The sequence below is a fragment of the Vipera ursinii genome, assembly GCF_947247035.1.
Source record: "Vipera ursinii genome assembly, chromosome: 6".
In the NCBI taxonomy this organism is placed as follows: Eukaryota; Metazoa; Chordata; class Lepidosauria; order Squamata; family Viperidae; genus Vipera; species Vipera ursinii.
In genome coordinates, this window is record NC_139515.1 from 59,718,529 (window position 1) to 59,737,392 (window position 18,864).

Here is an 18,864-nt window from a genome sequence, read left to right on the forward strand (position 1 = left end):
CCACGGGTCCATCCATCTGGCCCATCAAGACTCACTCTCATTTCATCAGTCCATAAAACCTTAGAAAAATCAGTCTTGAGATATTTCTTGGCCCAGTCTTGACGTTTCAGCTTGTGTGTCTTGTTCAGTGGTGGTCGTCTTTCAGCCTTTCTTACCTTGGCCATGTCTCTGAGTATTGCACACCTTGTGCTTTTGGGCACTCCAGTGATGTTGCAGCTCTGAAATATGGCCAAACTGGTGGCAAGTGGCATCTTGGCAGCTGCACGCTTGACTTTTCTCAGTTCATGGGCAGTTATTTTGCGCCTTGGTTTCTCCACACGCTTCTTGCGACCCTGTTGACTATTTTGAATGAAACGCTTGATTGTTCGATGATCACGCTTCAGAAGCTTTGCAATTTTAAGAGTGCTGCATCCCTCTGCAAGATATCTCACTATTTTTGACTTTTCTGAGCCTGTCAAGTCCTTCTTTTGACCCATTTTGCCAAAGGAAAGGAAGTTGCCTAATAATTATGCACACCTGATACAGGGTGTTGATGTCATTAGACCACACCCCTTCTCATTACAGAGATGCACATCACCTAATATGCTTAATTGGTAGTAGGCTTTCGAGCCTATACAGCTTGGAGTAAGACAACATGCATAAAGAGGATGATGTGGTCAAAATACTCATTTGCCTAATAATTCTGCACTCCCTGTATTGGAGAATGAGATTTATGGCTAAATAGGAGGGTGGCAACTATTACACTGAATTACTCTGAACCTTTGGCGGGGATTTTAGATTTGGTTTCACCTTTGACCATGCTGACATCATGCTTGTCAGCTTGACCATGCCGACATAAACTTGTTCTTGGAGGAAATCTCATGCCTCGGAGTTCTGATTTATTTGATGGTTCTATCAGTCAGAAACCTTGACACTCTGTTTATATTTGATTGATAATCTCTATCATCCACCATGAAGACAGATATCATCATGGCTGAAAGATATCCCAAAGACACTAAGGGAATACTACTACGTGACAGTGTTTTAATATGAAAAAATTCACACTATGTATTTTAAGACAGTTACTTAAACACAATCAGGAAGCACTGAGAGCTGACAGGCTCATCGCATCACTAAAAAATCTTTTTGTGAACTAATCTGTTTCTCAGTAGGGAACAGAAAACTGCATTAACCACAATAGAGCTATACTATGTAAATATATAATTACTGAGTTCCAAGTTGTGTCATAAATAAGAGCATAACTTCACAACTAAAATTATTTTCAATTTTTCCTACTTCTTTTAAAAGTAGGCATAGAATGGGTAGGAACATTATAAAAGAGAAATGAGGTATTTAGAGCTGAGTCACAGGTAGAAATTTCTGTCAAATGGGAACATATCTACTTCATATATGGAAATACCAATATGATGTCAAGTTGCAGCAGAAATTATTTATAGATCAGGATGTTTACTGAAACTCTAAGAAAAATAAGGTTGTAATCAAAATTCAAATTTTCATGATTCAAGGTGTGTACCTATTATTTATGGTACTTGTATTTCCAAGTTTCCAAACAATCCGTTCTCAATTTTTCCACACTCTTCATGCTCCATTCATCACAAACCTGAACAAAGTGCCATTAGGAAAACTCACAAGCAGATATGTCAGTTACAATTTTATTTTCCACAAGAGCAATACTCTCCTAATTTTGCATTCTTTTGTCATCACTGAAATTATTGGGCAAGAAAATAATTGAAAAATAAATATGAAGCAATATTAGACAATTGAAATGCATGAAAAATAGGCAGCCATGAAAGTTAGAACTGTATAATGGAAAAAGAAAAAAAAATACTTTTATTAGTGTAGGCAAGTGAAAATTGAAATGAGTAGGAAGCTAAAGTTACATTTGATCACATACATTTATTCTCAAGAATTGTTGTGGAATTGCACTTTAATGGAGATTATTCATCAAGTCCACTGGATGCATAATGTGCGTAGATTCAGTGCTTCTGTAGCTCTTTCATTCTGTTGAGTGCACTACCAGCTTGGAACCACTCAATCTGAGTCTCATTGAAGGTGTGGTTCAGCATTATTGTTTCCTGGCTCCCATTAGGATGTTTGATGATGCATTTCAGAGGCTGGTGGAGAAATTTGAGAAATATATATATTTGGACTTCCTATCATAAGCATGCATTTTGTTAAATCAACTCTGATGGTTTTTAGACATCTGATTCTTGTGGAAGGGAAAATCACTGAGTAGGAATTAAAAATATCCTCTAAAACATTTAGCACAAGAACTTGGGAACATTTAGTTTTGGAATTTAGGAGTCCATATAATATGCCATGATTTATTCCCTCATTTGATCATTTAGCAAATCTTAACAAATATTGAACCCCAAATATGCAAGGAACCAGGAGCTGTTCTAGACTTGGCAGACCATAAGCATTTCCCCTAGATTGGTCTCTTAAATTCAATATTTTACTTTAACTCAGTAACGTTAAGATGCACCAGCTAAGAAATGCTGCTCTCCCCCATTTTAACATCCCTGCAATGTTTCAAATCTCAACAGTATTCTGGAAAGTTCCTGCATCAAGGCTGGAGAAGCTTAGAGAAGTACCACCTCCAAGTGGTTATAGCTTCTTGAGCACATGAAGCACTGGCAAGCATTCAGTTTCTACTCTTAACACTGGATTTGAAAAACATATTTAAATTCTTCCCAAAATACAGTATGTATTCTTTCAATTCATGTGCAACAAAATATTCTGTAGTAGGAAAGAGGGAAAAAACATAAGACACCATATATGATAAAGCAACCTGTACATTTTGTCTATTTCTAAATATATGAGGAGTGTACAAAGCACTTAAATTTCAAACATGAAATTTCATGAAATTTCAAAATGTTCCATTTTGAATATAAAACAGCTTCTGAGGTGTTTCAAGCCCCAATGACTCAAACTCTGTTCCATGCCTGAAGTACTTCCAAAATGCATGGAATAGCTTGTCTTGAACTCAAAACACTAGTTTTCTACTCCAAACAATAAAATTTTATATTAGAAATGTTTTGTGCACTCTTCTAATTTCCTGTAGATTTGAACATTTCCAAGAATTCAAGTGTATTTACCCATGCAGTTTGTGTCAACGCTGTAACATTGGATGTTCCTGCTCTGACAACTGATGGAAATTGCAGCCATTTTTACTTTGGTTTTAAGATGATTTTTCTTGTTTAGAAATTAGGTGTTGAAGGGGGGATGGGGTGAGCGCTTGAGCTCAGCTAGTCATAACAATGCAGCTCCGTGGGAACTCAAGGACACAAACCAATAACGTTTTTGGTGGGCTGAGGAGCTGGGGAGAGAGCCCACGCTCCTGGTTAATTGGAGAATGTGATTTATGAGTGCTTTGTGCCGGTGGGACTTGCAATTTGTTACTTTGTATCTGGGGGAAGGAACTCTAGTTTTGGGTTCAATTATATAGTGCTGATACTTTGTTACCTGAATAAAATGTTCTGTAAGGAAGAATTCTTGCTTTGAAGTTCTTTAATAGGTTTCATCTATCAGAACCATGACAGTTTGGTTGTAATATTATTATTTATCCTTATTATCTTCTATATTCTCCCTCTTATTGGTATTATGCTTATCATTATTCTGTTGCTTTGCATGTACACTGACAGCTTCTGCACCAGAGACAAATTCCATGTTTGTCTAATCACACTTGGCCAAATAAAGTACTCAATTTAATTTGATATACATTGTATTTTTAATATGTAAAGTTCATCAAAATGTATTAATGTATTTTCAAATACATTGTTGCATATATCAGAACCCTAAACTACAGTAGTTCATGATAAAGAAGGTGTAAGAAAATGAGATAGGGAAGGAGTAGGGCTGAGATCTGGGACCATTACCTTTCCGGGGGCAAAATCATTTAGATCCACAATGCTTAGCTTGTCCACAGGATGGATCTTGTCGTAATCAGCTGGATCTGCAAATGTTAGTGGCAAGAGTCCTTGCTTCTTCAAATTAGTTTCTGTTAAAAGGATTTGAATTTAATATATTAGAATGTACATTCTAGTAGACTATTGCAAAGAGCAAAACCTCAATACTATTTGTGCATTTTGAATATGCCTTGCACCTCGTCATAAGTACTTTCAAATATTTATGAAATCAATTGTTTATCACCTTGTCTATATTCCTTCAGCCTTGCATATGTATCCAGTTTTGTGCAGCTGATAGGAATGGTAGTTGTACTTTTAGGTCACTGAAAGATGAAATAGATAGGAAACTAACTCCATCTCTTCAATGGCAGTGCTTAAGATCTTTTTCCTGCCATATGCAGAAAACTATTCTTTCAGTTGTATGCACTGACTTTTGCTCAATTTCTTTATTGCATAATTCAAAATACGGTAAACAGAGTTTGCCTCCAGCAAGAAAACATAGGAAAATGTAACAATAAACACAATCAGGTAATCTCCACGCCTCTAAAGTATTTTGAGATATACTTTTGTGCCCTGTGCACATTTATCTTATGCCAGGTTTGTTCTCTGGGGTGAGAAGAATCTGAGAAGAAACTGGGGAAAATAATCATTTGTGTTTGGTCAAACCTATAATTCTTGGGCATGAAAGCAGAAATCCCATTTTACCACCAGCTAGCTTTGGAACAATACATATAGATTCTTGGTTCCCTAACTGTCTTAAACCAGCACTTGCACTATCAAATGACTGCCCTCAACTGAACTGTTAACGGGCTGTGTACTTTACTGAGGTACTTTTAAAATTTTTAAAGGCTGCATGGTTGAGGGAACCAAAAGGAATTAAAGATCACAATGAAAGAAGAACATTTGAACTTACTAATATAGTGTGGAACAAACTATTTTAACGTATTGAAGAATAATTGTGAACAATGGACCCATAAACTAATTTTAAAAATGTCTGACATTATGGACAGACTCCATTTGGAATGATACGGAAGGACATACTATACTGGATATACAAATGAAACTGGATGATGTGACCCAAGTCCCTTATGGCTGATCCTAAGTATGCTTTCTACATCTGCTTTATATCTGAGCTTTTCTTCCTTTCCATCTCTTCCTACATCGTTTGATTGGTTGTCTTGGGGATTACACTTGGGATTAGAACCTAAAGACTGATCATCCCCCCCCTCAGTTTTAGTTTAAAGCCCTTCCAAATACATTCTTCCCAGTTCTTGTGAGGTGCAACCCATCCCTTACCAGAAGCCCTTCATGTAGGTAATGCAGACCGTGGTCTAAGAATCCGAAGTTCTCTTGATGGCACCATCTCTTAAGCCAGTGGTTTATCCTTTGTTCCCTCACTGGATGTTGAATTTTGTTAGAAGTACAGATGAAAACATCACCTCTGCTCCTAACTCTTAATACATCTTAGCATTTTTGATAATTGTTTTTAGATTCATTGTCATGTAATTCATCCCATGAAAGAGCAGAAAAGGACAGTAATCTGTGGGCTTGATTATTTTAGTAAGGCTCTCAGCCACATCTTTTGATTTTGCTCCAAGGAAACAACATACCTCTTTAAACTAATTGACAAATCTACAGACTGCTGATTCCATTTCCCTGAAAAGTGAATTTCCTATTTCCAACACTTGTCTTTTTTTTCTTGGGAAAGTCTGGTCTACCTACCTGTCACAGGAACACTAGATGGGGCATTCTTGAGGCGTCTGCATGCTTTCTTCCAGGAGGAAGATATAAAATTGATTGCTCAGCTCCAGTGGGGCTGCAATGAACTGGGCTAAACTACACAGCAGGTATAAGTATTGACAGCAATTCAATACTTATTGATTGTAACAATATTACTCCTAAACAATTTTTACCATATTTAAATTGTTTTAAATTTATACTGCAATTAATAAAGAGATAACCTGATTCTTACTCCTTACTTATTAGGTTTTATTAACATTGCTTTTTCTTTCCACCAATTGCCTGAAGATATACAAGAAAGTCAAACTAATTATGAGTTCTATTATTTTGGTAAGCAAAATATATTATACATCTAGTAGCCTTCTAGCAGCAGTAGTTTTGCAGAAAGTGGAGGTCTTACCATGAATCCTGGCAAAGCTCTTGACAATAATAGCTCTTCCTCCTAGATGTCGTGGCTCCAAAGCTGCATGTTCTCGACTTGAGCCTTCCCCGTAATTTTCATCTCCAACAACAACCCATTTAACATTATGTTTCTGAAACAAAACAAAAAAACATTTATTCAATGGGATAAATATATAAATTATGTCAGGAAGCAAAGCAAAAGCTAAATCTGTTACTCTCTTGTTCTGTGAAAAAAAATGGTAAGAATAATAAATGGTGGCATCTGAAAACTTACTTGAGAGCTATGAAATTGGAAAAAAACATACATAAAGTTGTATAATATTGGAGGGAGACTAGTAACGTAAATTTCCAAAAACCCGTAAGGCCCTCATGTCAGATTTTGTTTTCAGCTTCCTAGCATCCCAAGAATAAATAAGTAGTGGCAATGATTTATTTAATGTAAACACCAAGGAAAGACATTTTCACTCTCAAGTTTGAATGCATTTAAATGTTTAGGCCTGTTATCTTGTGTCAATTACTCTACTGAGGTGAGCACAAGTTTAACTAAGTAAAATATAAATACAATAACAAAGTGTTCACAGCAAAAAGAAAGGGCAGAAAGATTCTCATACTGAGTTAGTTAGACCCAATTTAATATTCTCTATTTTAAGTGACAGTTATTCTAGGTTTCCTGACACAGATCTTTACCAGTGTTTTCAAGAGCCACCTAAAAATGAGAAATTCTAATAACTTTCAAAATCTCAGATCCACCTAGAACTTTCACAATTTTCAGTTCTGGGCTTCTGATGGTTTTTGGCTCCCCACAGCATCTAAATGACTGTAAAGAAAAACAAGTCTCTTTTTGCTGCTGCATATACACAATATGCCTAAAATACAATAAAATTTCATAGCCTTACCTTGTAGTAACGGGCTGTGTCAGGAACAGGTCCAAACTCCTGTGTTAATGCATTTCTGACTGAGTTGGCCTTGTCATTTTCAATATTTATAGCTCCAATCAATAGATTGTTTGAAATGTTGTCCAGGTGCCCACGGAATTTGAGCCAGGGGCCGGCTGCTGAAATGTGGTCAGTTGTACATTTCCCTTTTACCTGAATGCAAGATAATTACAGACATTCAGTCTGCATAAAAAGAGTATTTTGACAGCATCAAGCAATTTTTAGTACCCCAACATTTATTTACCCTATGGATCATTACCTTGTAGTGTGAAGCAGCTTGTGCATCCCAATGAAGCTCTGAGCTATACTATTGGGAGTATACATTTCCAGAAGGGTCATCCATTCATCCATGACAGCCAGGTCATAGACAAGGGATCAAACTAAATATGATCCACTGGAGAAGGAAATGCAACCCCCTCCAGTAGTCTGCCAAGAAAACCAAATGGATATTCACAACCAAGACAATGTAAACATGATATGGAAGATGAGTCCCCAAGATCAGATGGTATCCAACAAGCTACTGAGGAAGACCAGAGGGCAAGTATGAACAGCAATTATTAAAGCCAAAAGAACGTGTGGTTCCTAATGTACTCAGAGACAAAAAGAAAGTTGTTTGGTGTAAATATATATAAATAAAATATAAATAAATAAAAAACACGGAATGCGGTATGCGGAATGTAGAACCGTGAACAAACATGATGTCAAAGCAGAAACTCAAGATTCCACATTGATATTCAGGGACTCAGCAAACTGAAGTAAATGGGAATGGGTCATTTCATATTAGAACACCATTTCTTCTACAATGGACAAAAAAACACGAAGAAATGGAGTAGCTACTGTTATTAATAAAAGGTTGTCAGAGTCAGTGCTCATATACAACCCCCACAAAATGACAAAATAGGATCGGTTTACATCCAAGGCAAGCCAACCAACATTATAGTGAATCAAATCTATATTCCGACCACATATGCTGAGAAAGTAAATGCTGAATGATTTTATGGTAACTTGCAATGCTTTGTTGAAACAACATTGTAATGGACATTGATTACAGGTATACTGGAATACTAAAGTTGGGAATGAAATAGCACTTGGAATAATGGGAAAATGTGGTCTTTGTACACAAACTGAAGCAGGAAACGTACTAATAGATTTCTTTCAAGACAATTAGAAATTTATAGCATAGGCCTTCTTTCAAGAAAGTAAAATACAGCTTTACATATGGATACCATTGGATGAAAAACGCTTAAATCAAATTGACTATGTAAGGCACCAGACTATAGAAAATGCGAGATTCTGAGTTCTAGTACCAACTTAGGGGTGAAAGCCAGGTGAGTGAATTTGAGCCAGTCTCTCTCTCAGCCAAATCCATCTCACAGAGTTGTTATTGTAGTGAAACAGGAGGAGAAAGGAATATTAGGTATGTTCGTTGCCTTGTATTATTTATAAAAATAATAAATGGGATAAAAACAAATACATAATCTGCAAATACAACTGTATTCAATCAGGGAAAAAAAGATATGCTGTGTCTTAAGACTGTAAACTTTCATTTGCAAAATTACAACTTAAATTAACGAAAACAAAAGTAGTCATACTAATGAGATAAGGCCTAAGTAATAATATCCAATATGATTGTAGGGTGAAAATAGAATAGATTCAAATGATTAGATTTGATAAATAAAAATCCCTGAAGAACACTAGATTGAAATTGTGGTATCAATAAAGATGAAGCAAACAAAAATAGTGTAATAAAAGAAAGTGAAATTGCTGTCTGCTGACATATTGCAAACAGGACATACTTTCAGTGCTGAGGAAAGACAGAAAGCAAAAGACAACAGAAATAGAAGAAAATTTGTCCAACTGAATTCCAGAAAACAGCAATAAACAAGAAGTTATGCCTAAATAAGCAGTGCACTGAAACTGAGGATAATAATCAAATGGGAAAGACAAGCGATTTAAGAAAATTACAGAACCTTTTATGAAATAATTAGTGATTAGGAAAAACAAAGCTCGGCTGAAAAAACAAGAGATGGCACAAATATATGGAAAAACTGTAAACAAAATCCCCAAATTGATGACGCAAAGACTTATTTCAATTAGTTAAAAGGGTGGAAAATGAAGATAAGTGGCTCTGAAAATATCACTATACACAGAATTTCAAGCGTTACTGAGCATCTAGCTGAATTGCTTAAAACTCTGCAAGATACTGCAATCCAAGTGCTACCTGCAATCTGCAAGTAAATATGGAAAACATAGCAGCAGCAAGGCACTGGAAAGGATAAATTTTGTATTTCAATCCCAGAAAAGTGCAATGCTAAGACATGTTCCAACTACCAAACAACCACACTTATCTCACATTCCAGTAAGATAATGCTCAAGATTTTACAATTCAGACTGGAATAAGAAGTGCCAGATATACAAGGTAGATTCGGAAGAGAAAGGAGCGCTCAAGATCTCATTACAAAAATTCTGCAGATAATGGAAAAGGCAAGAAACTTCCAAAAAAAGATTTTTCTTTGTTGATTATATGTAGTCCACAACAAATTGCGGATGGCCTTGGCTGTATCAGGCCACCTCATCTGCCTCTTAAAGAATTTGTGTTATGACACAGAAGCAACTGTTTGAAAGAAATATAGAGAAACTATATGATTCAAAATTGGGAAGAAGAGCATCCTATGTATGCTGTTCACTACGTAACTGGACCAATACACTTCAGTTACTTTTGTTCCTTGCATTAGAAATGCTTTATAAGAGCCTATATGAAACAGAATGTTTAGGTATTACCAAATAATATCACAAAACTTTTCAGATTTATCTGTTTGCTGCCAGTTCTTACCTTTATGAGGATCAGCATGTCTTCCAGGTCCTTTCCATCCCACTTGTCAAAGGGCTCAAGTAGTTGCAAACGCTGGCTAGTGGGGCTCACATCCACATGTTGGCTGCTACCATCCTTTGGGGGATACTGATAGGTATCTTGGCCTGGATCAAATTCCTAACAGAAAGTAGGAAAAAGTGACTGCAAGGAGGAAAGGAATATTATTTAGAAAGGAAAGGCAAACACTAAACGTTGGATTGCACACTGCATCTTGGGCCAAATAAAGATAAGACTTTAATCACTTGAACCATTTTGCTCTAGCATCCTCAAGTAGTTTGGCTCAAATAATTTTTCTTTCTCCCTCCCTATATTGAAAGCTTAAATTACTACTCCTAATCTATCTCACTTCAATGTAATACCATGGCTCATGGGAATTACAACCTATAAGGTATCTATGGAGTATTTTGTGTTTTATACAGCTGTACTTGCTACATAGTTAGTCTATCTACCAAACAAACAAAATTATATATTGCAACACATGAAGTCAATGGAACTCTGTAGGGTAGCCAGAAAGTAAAAACATAATACACAATCAAGCTACATTAAAAAGAATCAAACTGAGGCTGTTAAAAAAAGTTCCTTGCCAATACCTCCCCCCCCCAACACACAAACGTACGTGTACACCCACCCACATAGACACAGTTCCATTAATGTCCTCATCCTTATGCCTGGGAGAAAAGCCAGGTTTATAAGCTTTTCCAAAGGCCAACAGGGTCATAGCCTGTTCTGTACCAGCCTGCTACCGGCCCTGCAGAAAAGGCAGGGACAACCCCTTTACAACCGGCAAGAGGCTGGAATACGCCTGCCAAATTTATAGCTACAAAAACAAACAAGACAGGAACCAAGAAACAGGAGCTTTAAGAAACATGAACCATTGGAGCGGTTGCCTTCAGCAAACCAGCCCTCCCAGACATTCCCCTTATATAGAGTTCAGGGCGTGGCTTCTCTCTGCCTCCTTCCGAGAAGCCCCATTGCCTTCCTCTGTTTACTCCTAATTGACTGCCTCCTGCGTCGGGCGTCCTTGAACAGGGCCAGCTGTGGGTCATCTTCATCCACACTGTCAGGCTCACACAGCTGGGTCTCCGTGGTGACCAAGTGGGAGGGGTCTGGCTGAGGGCTATCATCAGCAAGATCTTCAACCCCCTCAGCAAGGTCTTCAACACCCCCCTCCTCCTCTGAGTCGTCCGACCCAACTGCCGAACCCACAGGCTGACCCTGAATCACAACATAGCCATCCAAATCACTGGAATGAGGTTGTTCATTAGGGAGGCACCATGACAGAGAAGACATGCTTCCTAGAATCTACCAGGTGATACTGCTTCACCAAGGAAACCCGTATCTAGTGGGGCAAACTAAGAAATTTGGAACAGATGATCCCACAAGTAACCTGGGCATCATTTGATAGCCTGGAGTAGAAATCATAACTCGTATTAATGACACGTGATCCCTTGGTGACAGAAAAATTCATCCAGGGCAGTTTCATTGATGATACCCCTACCAATCTGGGATGAAGAGAAGGAATGAAGATTAAGAAAAGATAAGTACCAGTTTTGGCAACTCATCAGCATCAGGTGGTTCAAGTTTAAACTTCTTTCCATCTGCTCCTGTCAGGGAGTCAAGCTCCGGATTAAACTTCAAAGTGCCAGCAAGTGCCAGGGCTGTTACTATCTGAAAAAGGCAATCCGTTATGAGTTTAAAAAAAGGTTGTTTCACTTCAGTTTTAATAGCATGCTAAGTATTTTTGTAATCATCATCCACTAATCCAACTAAAACCCTGGCATTGTATGAAGAAAAATACCTGATTGGGAAAAACTACTTGTAGCATGAAGTTCAAGTATAGATGAGTAAAAATTGGAATACAGGTCCAGAGTTGAATAAATAATCTTAATTAAGTAAAGGCCTCTGAGAAAAGGAGGCAATTGAAATACATTCTTTCTCTAATACAGGTAATCCTCAGTAGTCTATTCAGTCAACTATCATTCCAAATTACAACAGTGCTGAACAAATCATGGTTATGACCAGTTGTCAGAATTCAACTTTCCAAGCACCCTTGGCGGTCGGTCACATGATCTTAATCTGTGTACCTAGCAATCGGTTCGTACTTAGAGCCAGTTGTCAAGTGCCCTGCGATTATATGATCACCATCTGCAACCTTCCCTGCTGGCTTCCCCAGAAAATCAAGGGGAAAGCCAGCAGGAAAGGTTGCAAGTCACTGGTGTAAATCTCACTTCCTTTGCGCACCTCACCAGCCCCTCTGCACCAACACCAGCCACTTGCATACCCTCATGCATCCTTCCTGGCACAGGCTCCCTGACCCACACGGCACTTCATCTGTCCGCCCCAACCCCATGGTGTGAGATGAGTGCAATATCACACAAGCCACTTGCACATCCTCCCTGACTCATGCAGAGCTTTTCACATATCCTTCCTAACCCATTGGACAGTTCTCACACAGTCAGTCCTCCCAAGCAGGCCAGATAGAAAATATAATCAGATAAGATGCTACTACTTTATTGAAAGGCTATATTCTCAGAATCTTGCAAGTCTGAAAGTACAAATCTCCCACTGTTTTTTATAGCCTGAGAACTTAAGGAACGAGGTTCCTTCTGAGCCTCTTTCTCCTACCATCTTGCAGCTGCAGGTTATGACCTTTTATCTGACCTTTTCCTGGACAGCATATCTTCCATCTCTGAAGGTCATTGCCACAGCCTATTACATGCACCCACTTGCACGCTCCCCAATTCATGTAACATTTCTTGTGCGCACCTTGCTCCCTTCCCAACCCAGAAGGTGCTTTTCAGCATCTACTCACATCCTTCCCAACATGCATAGGACCATGCACCTTTCCCAACCGTGTGCATCTCCATAACTCTCCTGACCTGCACAGCACATGTGCAGCCTCTCCCTGTCCACGCAATGCCTCTCATGCACTCACTCACACCCTTGTATACCCCCACCAACACAGACATTCTGACTCTCCCAGCATTTCTTGTGCATCCTCTCCAACCCTCCCTTGCGTCTTCCCCTTGCTGTGCTTCTGTGGGCCTGGGACTTGCAACTTCTTGCTGGCTTCCCCACTGACTTTGGTTGTGGAAGCCAGCAGGAAATTGTTTTGCCTAATGCCCATGGAATTCAATTAACTATAGCAACTGAGACTGCAGGGATTGCCATCACTAAATGATGCACTTGGGCTTTATGACTGCATTGATTATCAGCAGAAATTCTGGTCCCAACTGCTGCCGTAAGTAAAGGACTACTTGTATACACAATGGGTTTGTATGGTTTTAGCTTAATATGATGTGTGAAACTAGGCTAAGCAATTTGTGTTTACTTTCATACACCTGTCATATACTATACCTCTGGAGACGTTACAAATGCATGTGTTTCGGGGTTGGCATCATTACGACCAGTGAAATTTCTGTTATAGGATGTAACAATTGTATTCCTTTCACCTTTTTTGGTATCTTTTCTGCAAAGGAAAACAGTTTGTCCCATAATTAAAAAGTTTATTCTGCTATAAGGGTATGAGCAAATCAAGCTAATGCTCCTAAAGATGCATAGAAAAAAATCCTATTGGATATAAAAGCTGAGTAATTAAGACAAGAAATAATCTACTCAAATAACACATTGTCTATAGAATGATGTAAATAAACAAGACCCCACACAAAACTCATAGGAAATCCTCATATCCAAAATCAAAGGAATGTTATGTCATCAACTCATATCTTTTCATGTTAGCTTATATTAGAAAATACATAATTTTGTTAGCAATCTAAACTCTTCTGCTCATAATTAAGGTATCATGGAATTGAGATGAAAGTATTCATAAAGTAGAAAGTGCAACATAGTATGGGTTGTACCTATCAAAACTGCTTACAGAATCAATTAGTAACAGCCATAATTAAAAAAGAAATGATAAGTTTAGTTAGCTGCAAACGACTTTGAGAAGGTGGCTATTCAGGAACAAGACAGATGTACACACAAATACCAACTAATTTGAAATACAGGTAATTCTTGACTTAACAACAATTCACTTAGCAACTGTTTGAAGTTACAACAGCACTGAAAAAAATGACTTTTGACCAGTTTTCAACTTAAGGTCACTGCAGCATCCAACAGTCACATGATCAAAATTTGGGCACTTGGCAACTGGCATACATTTATGACAGTTGCACTGTCCCAGGGTTATGTGATCACCATTTGTAACTTTCCCAACCAGCTTCTGACAAGCAAAGTCAATAGTAATAGCAATAGCACTTGGACTTATATACTGCTCCATAGTATTTTACAGCACTCTCTGAAGGGTTTACAATAGGGGAATTAGATTCATTCAACAACCATGATTCACTTAGTAATTGCAGTGATTCACTTAACACCAGTGGCAAAATTTTGTAAAATAGGGCAAAACTCACCACTGTCTTGCTTAATAATGGAAATGTTGGGCTTAATTGTGGTTGTAAGCTGAGGACTACCTGTACTAAATAATTATTATTCCTTACAACCATTTCTAATATTTAAATAGTGTATAATCATTTAAAACATGTTTCTTTTGCTAAAATGAACTATTCTCTAAAATTGCTGAAAATGTAATAAGCAGATCATTCTTTCATATTTGTGGTAATATTATAACATTGCCCAACCATTTTGGAAAATGATCCATATTACAATGAAATACATTTTCAAACTTGAATTCTCATTTCAGCCTGCGATACTGTATTCTTATTGAACTTTACAAACTGTATGTTCCTTCAAAATATATTGAATTAGCTTGGTATATACTAACTTGCTGCACAGACATTATATGCTTTTTACTGGAAAGGATGTTTGAACTTGTCACTTGGAAAATGACTAAGCAGTAGGCGTATGTTTGGATGCCTAGAATAACTCCACAACTTAAATGTAAATGTGATACGTTGACTGAGAACCTCTATAGACATAAATGTGATAATTGGGATCAGAATTTCTATTGCTAACCAAGGTGATTGGTAAGTGAAGCATGCTTGTTTTTACGACCATTTTTGGCACAGTTAAGCAAATCACTGCCATTGTTAAGTGAATCAGGTCATTGTTAAGAGAGTCTGACTTCCCCCATTGATTTCGCTAGTCAGAAGCCAGCTAGTAAGGTTTCAGGTGATGAACATGTGAACCTGAGATGCTGCAACTGTCATAAATACAGGCCAAGTGCATGAATTTTGATCACATGACCATGGGGGTGCTATGATCGTAGTGAGAGGAACATCTGTAAGTCATTTTCTTCAGTGCTTTGTAACTCTGAATGGTTGAATGAATGAATTGTTGTAAGTTGAGGACTGCCTGTATAGAGTTCAAGCTAAAAATCATTCCTCAACTATAAGCAGTCCTCAACTTATGACTGGTTGCTTAGCAATTGTTCAAAGTTGCTACTGACCCCTCCCCCCAAGTTACTTATGACCAGTTCCAAAGTTCCTTTGCTCACCCCACTCTCTCCACCCAGGGTCATGTCTTTTGGGTGTTTGGTAACCAGCAGGCAGTAGGCATTTACACCCATCTGTAGCACTGGGGTCACATGACTGCAATTCATGACATTTTTGCCAAAACCCAGCATTTACCTCCGTTTTTGAAAAAATGCCCCATAGTGAACAATGGATTTATTTAATGACCACAGATTCACTTAATGACCACCATTATTGTAATAGACAGGCTCCATTACGGTTGTAAATTGAGGATTACTTATATAACTTCATACATGGATTTCTATCACATCCAAAATTGGGTTTCTCTATTCTTAAAGTACTTTAGTTTTACAGGATATCTAAATTAGAATACATTTATTTTTAACAACAGATATTGAATTTAATGTAGGATATCATCTTATTTGATTATTTACACTAGGATATTTGGCTCAATGGCATCTTTTAAAGTTATTCATAATTAACTAATGATATACTGAAAATTTATAGTTTAGCAACAGCAACTGTCCTCACTTAGTAACTGCAATTGGTTCCAGCAAAACAGTCAATAAGCAAAGCACATGACAGAGAGAGGGGAGGTTGCAAAGATCTCTGGTTGCTGCTGCTTCATTTAGATAAAGTTCTATTATGCAGTAACACCCTTATTACTCATTCCAATATATGTTGCTATCAGGCACAGACATTTGGTTGTAAGTGTGTACATTGATTGGAAAATATTTTTACTACTATTTATTATAGTTGTAATTGTGAATAGTCACTTAACAAGTCAGTTGCCAAACAAGGATTGCCTGTAATTTTTATAAGTTTCTTTTTTATTCAATTTTATTTATTCCTTTGTTTTATTTCTGTTTATGTATTTTCTTTAGTTTGTCTAATAAAAAAATAAAATACTTCTTTCTTATGGGAAATCAACATAGCTTCCCCACATATATAACATCTTACCTGTCCCATTGGCCTATGCATGGCCCGCATGCATTAGCAAGAACTATTCCACCAACGTCACGCAAGATTTTTGACTGAAGAAGATAGAAAACAGAATTAAACAGCAGATGAGGTGCTGGTCTTCAACCTGATTTTTTAAAAAAGCATATTCCAACTGCAAAGAGGAAAAAGAATACTTACATATCCGTCTCTTTCAATTGTGGCCCGTATCTGCTCTGAACCAGGTGTAATAGTAAATTGAGACTTGCACTTAACACCATGACTTAGTGCTTGTTTTGCCACTGCTGCAGAGCGCCCCATATCCTCATAGCTTGAATTAGTGCAGCTGCCAATCAGACCTGTAAAGACGGAACAGAGAATATCACTATCAGAATCTTTTAAACCTTACTGAAAATTCTTTTTCTTCCACTAGAAGAGTTATCTGAATCCATAACTTTTGCATGGCTTTAGCATTTTAGAGTGAGATTAGGGGGAAACAGCCAGTATTCCATCATGTCAATTTGAATTAAATGGCACAAGCTACTTCTTAAGAATAGGATGAAAACTTGTAGTGAAGAGTTTCATTTTCCAAACAGTTTAGTTAAAGAATTTTAAATCACTTGGAATATATAAACACAACAGGACCATTAACCCTATAATAAATAGTGCAAACTAGATGAGAATATTGCTTCCAACATATTACAGTAAGCCAATATTATTTTTTCCAGATATTGGCATGGCAGAATAAAATACAATATGCAAAGAATGTTTAAATGTAAAAGAAATGTTATTTGGACTGTCAAGGTGGAGAAGAAAACTACCTTAAAAACAGAAGAGTCAGCCAGATAAATCCTACTCACCAACTCGAATATCCACTGGCCATCCCTTTTTTTCTGCCACAGAGCCAATTTCTTCTATTGTGTGTGCCAGATCTGGTGTAAAAGGTCCGTTGATAAGGGGTTTCAGCTTTAAGAAAGAAAAAAAATCAAGCAAATATTTGAGAACACTCTAAAGACCATTATAAGAACACAATTGTTTTTTGTAATACATCAATGCATGAATTGCATCAGATATGGCATATTTTAAAAATGTTCTTACACAGCCTTCTCAGCAACAAAAATAAGGAAAAAATGAACACACATAGCAGAGATCTCCTTCTAAACCTCTGTTACTTCTCTAGCTTTCCTCAGAAGCTACAAGAATGACTTACCTCACTGAGATTAATTTCAATTAGCTGATCATAGGAACAGCCAGGATCAGGTTTCAAATGCTCTTGGAATTCATCTGCCACATTAGCAATTTCTGAAAACAGAGAAAGAAGAGGACAGATTAGAAAGAGAAAAATTGATTACGATCACCTGTGAAGAATGAACAATTAATTTTTCTAAAATTACCGGACAGGTCTCTGCCTCACCCAAAATATGTTTGTACCAAAACATGCAAGCTAATACAAAGTACACTAATATAGATAGTTCTTGACTTACAACAGCAACTGGGACCAGGATTTCAATCATAAGTTGTGACGGTTGAATGTTGAGACACCAACATATTTGGATACATTTTTTTTACCATTTAGCAAATCATTTAACAAATCACAGGATAACAAGTCCAAGTCCATTCTCCCGAATGGGTGTTTTTTTTGCCAAAAATGGGCAACCCCCCCCAAACCATGGTTACCTGACTGTGTGACACTGCAACCAGTCATAAATGTGAGAGTTTCCAAACACCCAAAATGCAGTCATGGGACCGTTGGGGGAGGTGACATTTTATGAGGGCCAGAAGTGCTTTATGGGCCATAAAGCATCCTTTCCAAGGGTGTTCTAACTTCAGAGGGTTGTTAAATGAATAGCTGAAAGTTGAGGACTCTGTAGGGGTAATCGAAATCTTAACCGAATTAAATAAATTGAGATTAATATAAAGGACAATCACATAATAAATGCAAGTCTGAAAATTGAACTGTCTTAGCACTTTCCAATCTCTTCAAATGTTTTTCAGTCTTTCTACATTTATACACAAAAATATAAGTAATTCTTGTTTAACAACTGCCTTGTATAAGTGACCATTTGCAGTTACAATGGTAATGAAACAGTAACTTTGCAACCTCACATTTATGACCTTCGCGTGTCTGTAAAGCAAAGAAAAGCTGAATTAAGCTCACAAGCATAGTCCCTGTTTCACTTGGCAACCATTCTGCTTAACAACTGAGTTGCAGTTTCCAGTAGTACTTGCTAAATGAGGACTATATGTATGCATTATTATACCACTATTCAAACTGCTGAATATTTACTTTTCATCACCATCGTCTCTATGAAGCAATTGTTAAATCTAACTTTATCTCTGTTTCCCAGAAGGGAGAAGAGTGGAAACAAACAAGGACCTTCAATAAAATCTGACCACTCATCAAAGGTCTTACCAGCACGTCCAGTCTTGGATAAATATTTCTTCATACGGTGATTGTAAGGGAAGACTGAAGTAGTTGCACCAATCTCTGCTCCCATATTACAGATAGTCGCCATGCCTGGAGTTGAAAGAAATTCAAACAAGTAATTATTTTTTTTATCCCATTTATATCCCGCCTTTCTCCGAAGACTCAGGGCGGCTTACAATCTAAGCACAAATCAATGTGCTTAGCAATA

General features: G+C 37.4%; 1 protein-coding gene across 3 annotated transcripts in view; it reads right to left on the minus strand.

The window, feature by feature from the left end:
- Nucleotides 1–1,636: 1,636 nt before the first annotated feature.
- Nucleotides 1,637–18,864, minus strand: part of ACO2 (aconitase 2) — a 34,044-nt gene continuing 16,816 nt past the window's right edge. Inside the window, exons 7-19 of one of the 3 annotated variants that reach the window (XR_014492944.1) lie at nt 18,642–18,746; nt 17,439–17,530; nt 17,089–17,194; nt 16,430–16,587; nt 16,250–16,323; nt 13,215–13,326; nt 11,403–11,525; nt 9,819–9,974; nt 6,947–7,138; nt 6,049–6,181; nt 5,205–5,371; nt 3,879–4,000; nt 1,637–2,114 (exon numbers count right to left, since the gene is read on the minus strand). Coding sequence is in view for 1 of the 3 variants with exons in the window: in XM_083366484.1 (XP_083222610.1) it covers nt 1,977–2,114; nt 3,879–4,000; nt 6,049–6,181; nt 6,947–7,138; nt 9,819–9,974; nt 11,403–11,525; nt 13,215–13,326; nt 16,250–16,323; nt 16,430–16,587; nt 17,089–17,194; nt 17,439–17,530; nt 18,642–18,746 (1,511 nt within the window). In the remaining 2 variants the exon portion in view is untranslated. The remainder of the gene's footprint in view (nt 2,115–3,878; nt 4,001–5,204; nt 5,372–6,048; nt 6,182–6,946; nt 7,139–9,818; nt 9,975–11,402; nt 11,526–13,214; nt 13,327–16,249; nt 16,324–16,429; nt 16,588–17,088; nt 17,195–17,438; nt 17,531–18,641; nt 18,747–18,864) is intronic. The other 2 variants (XR_014492945.1, XM_083366484.1) reach the window with 2 other exon arrangements.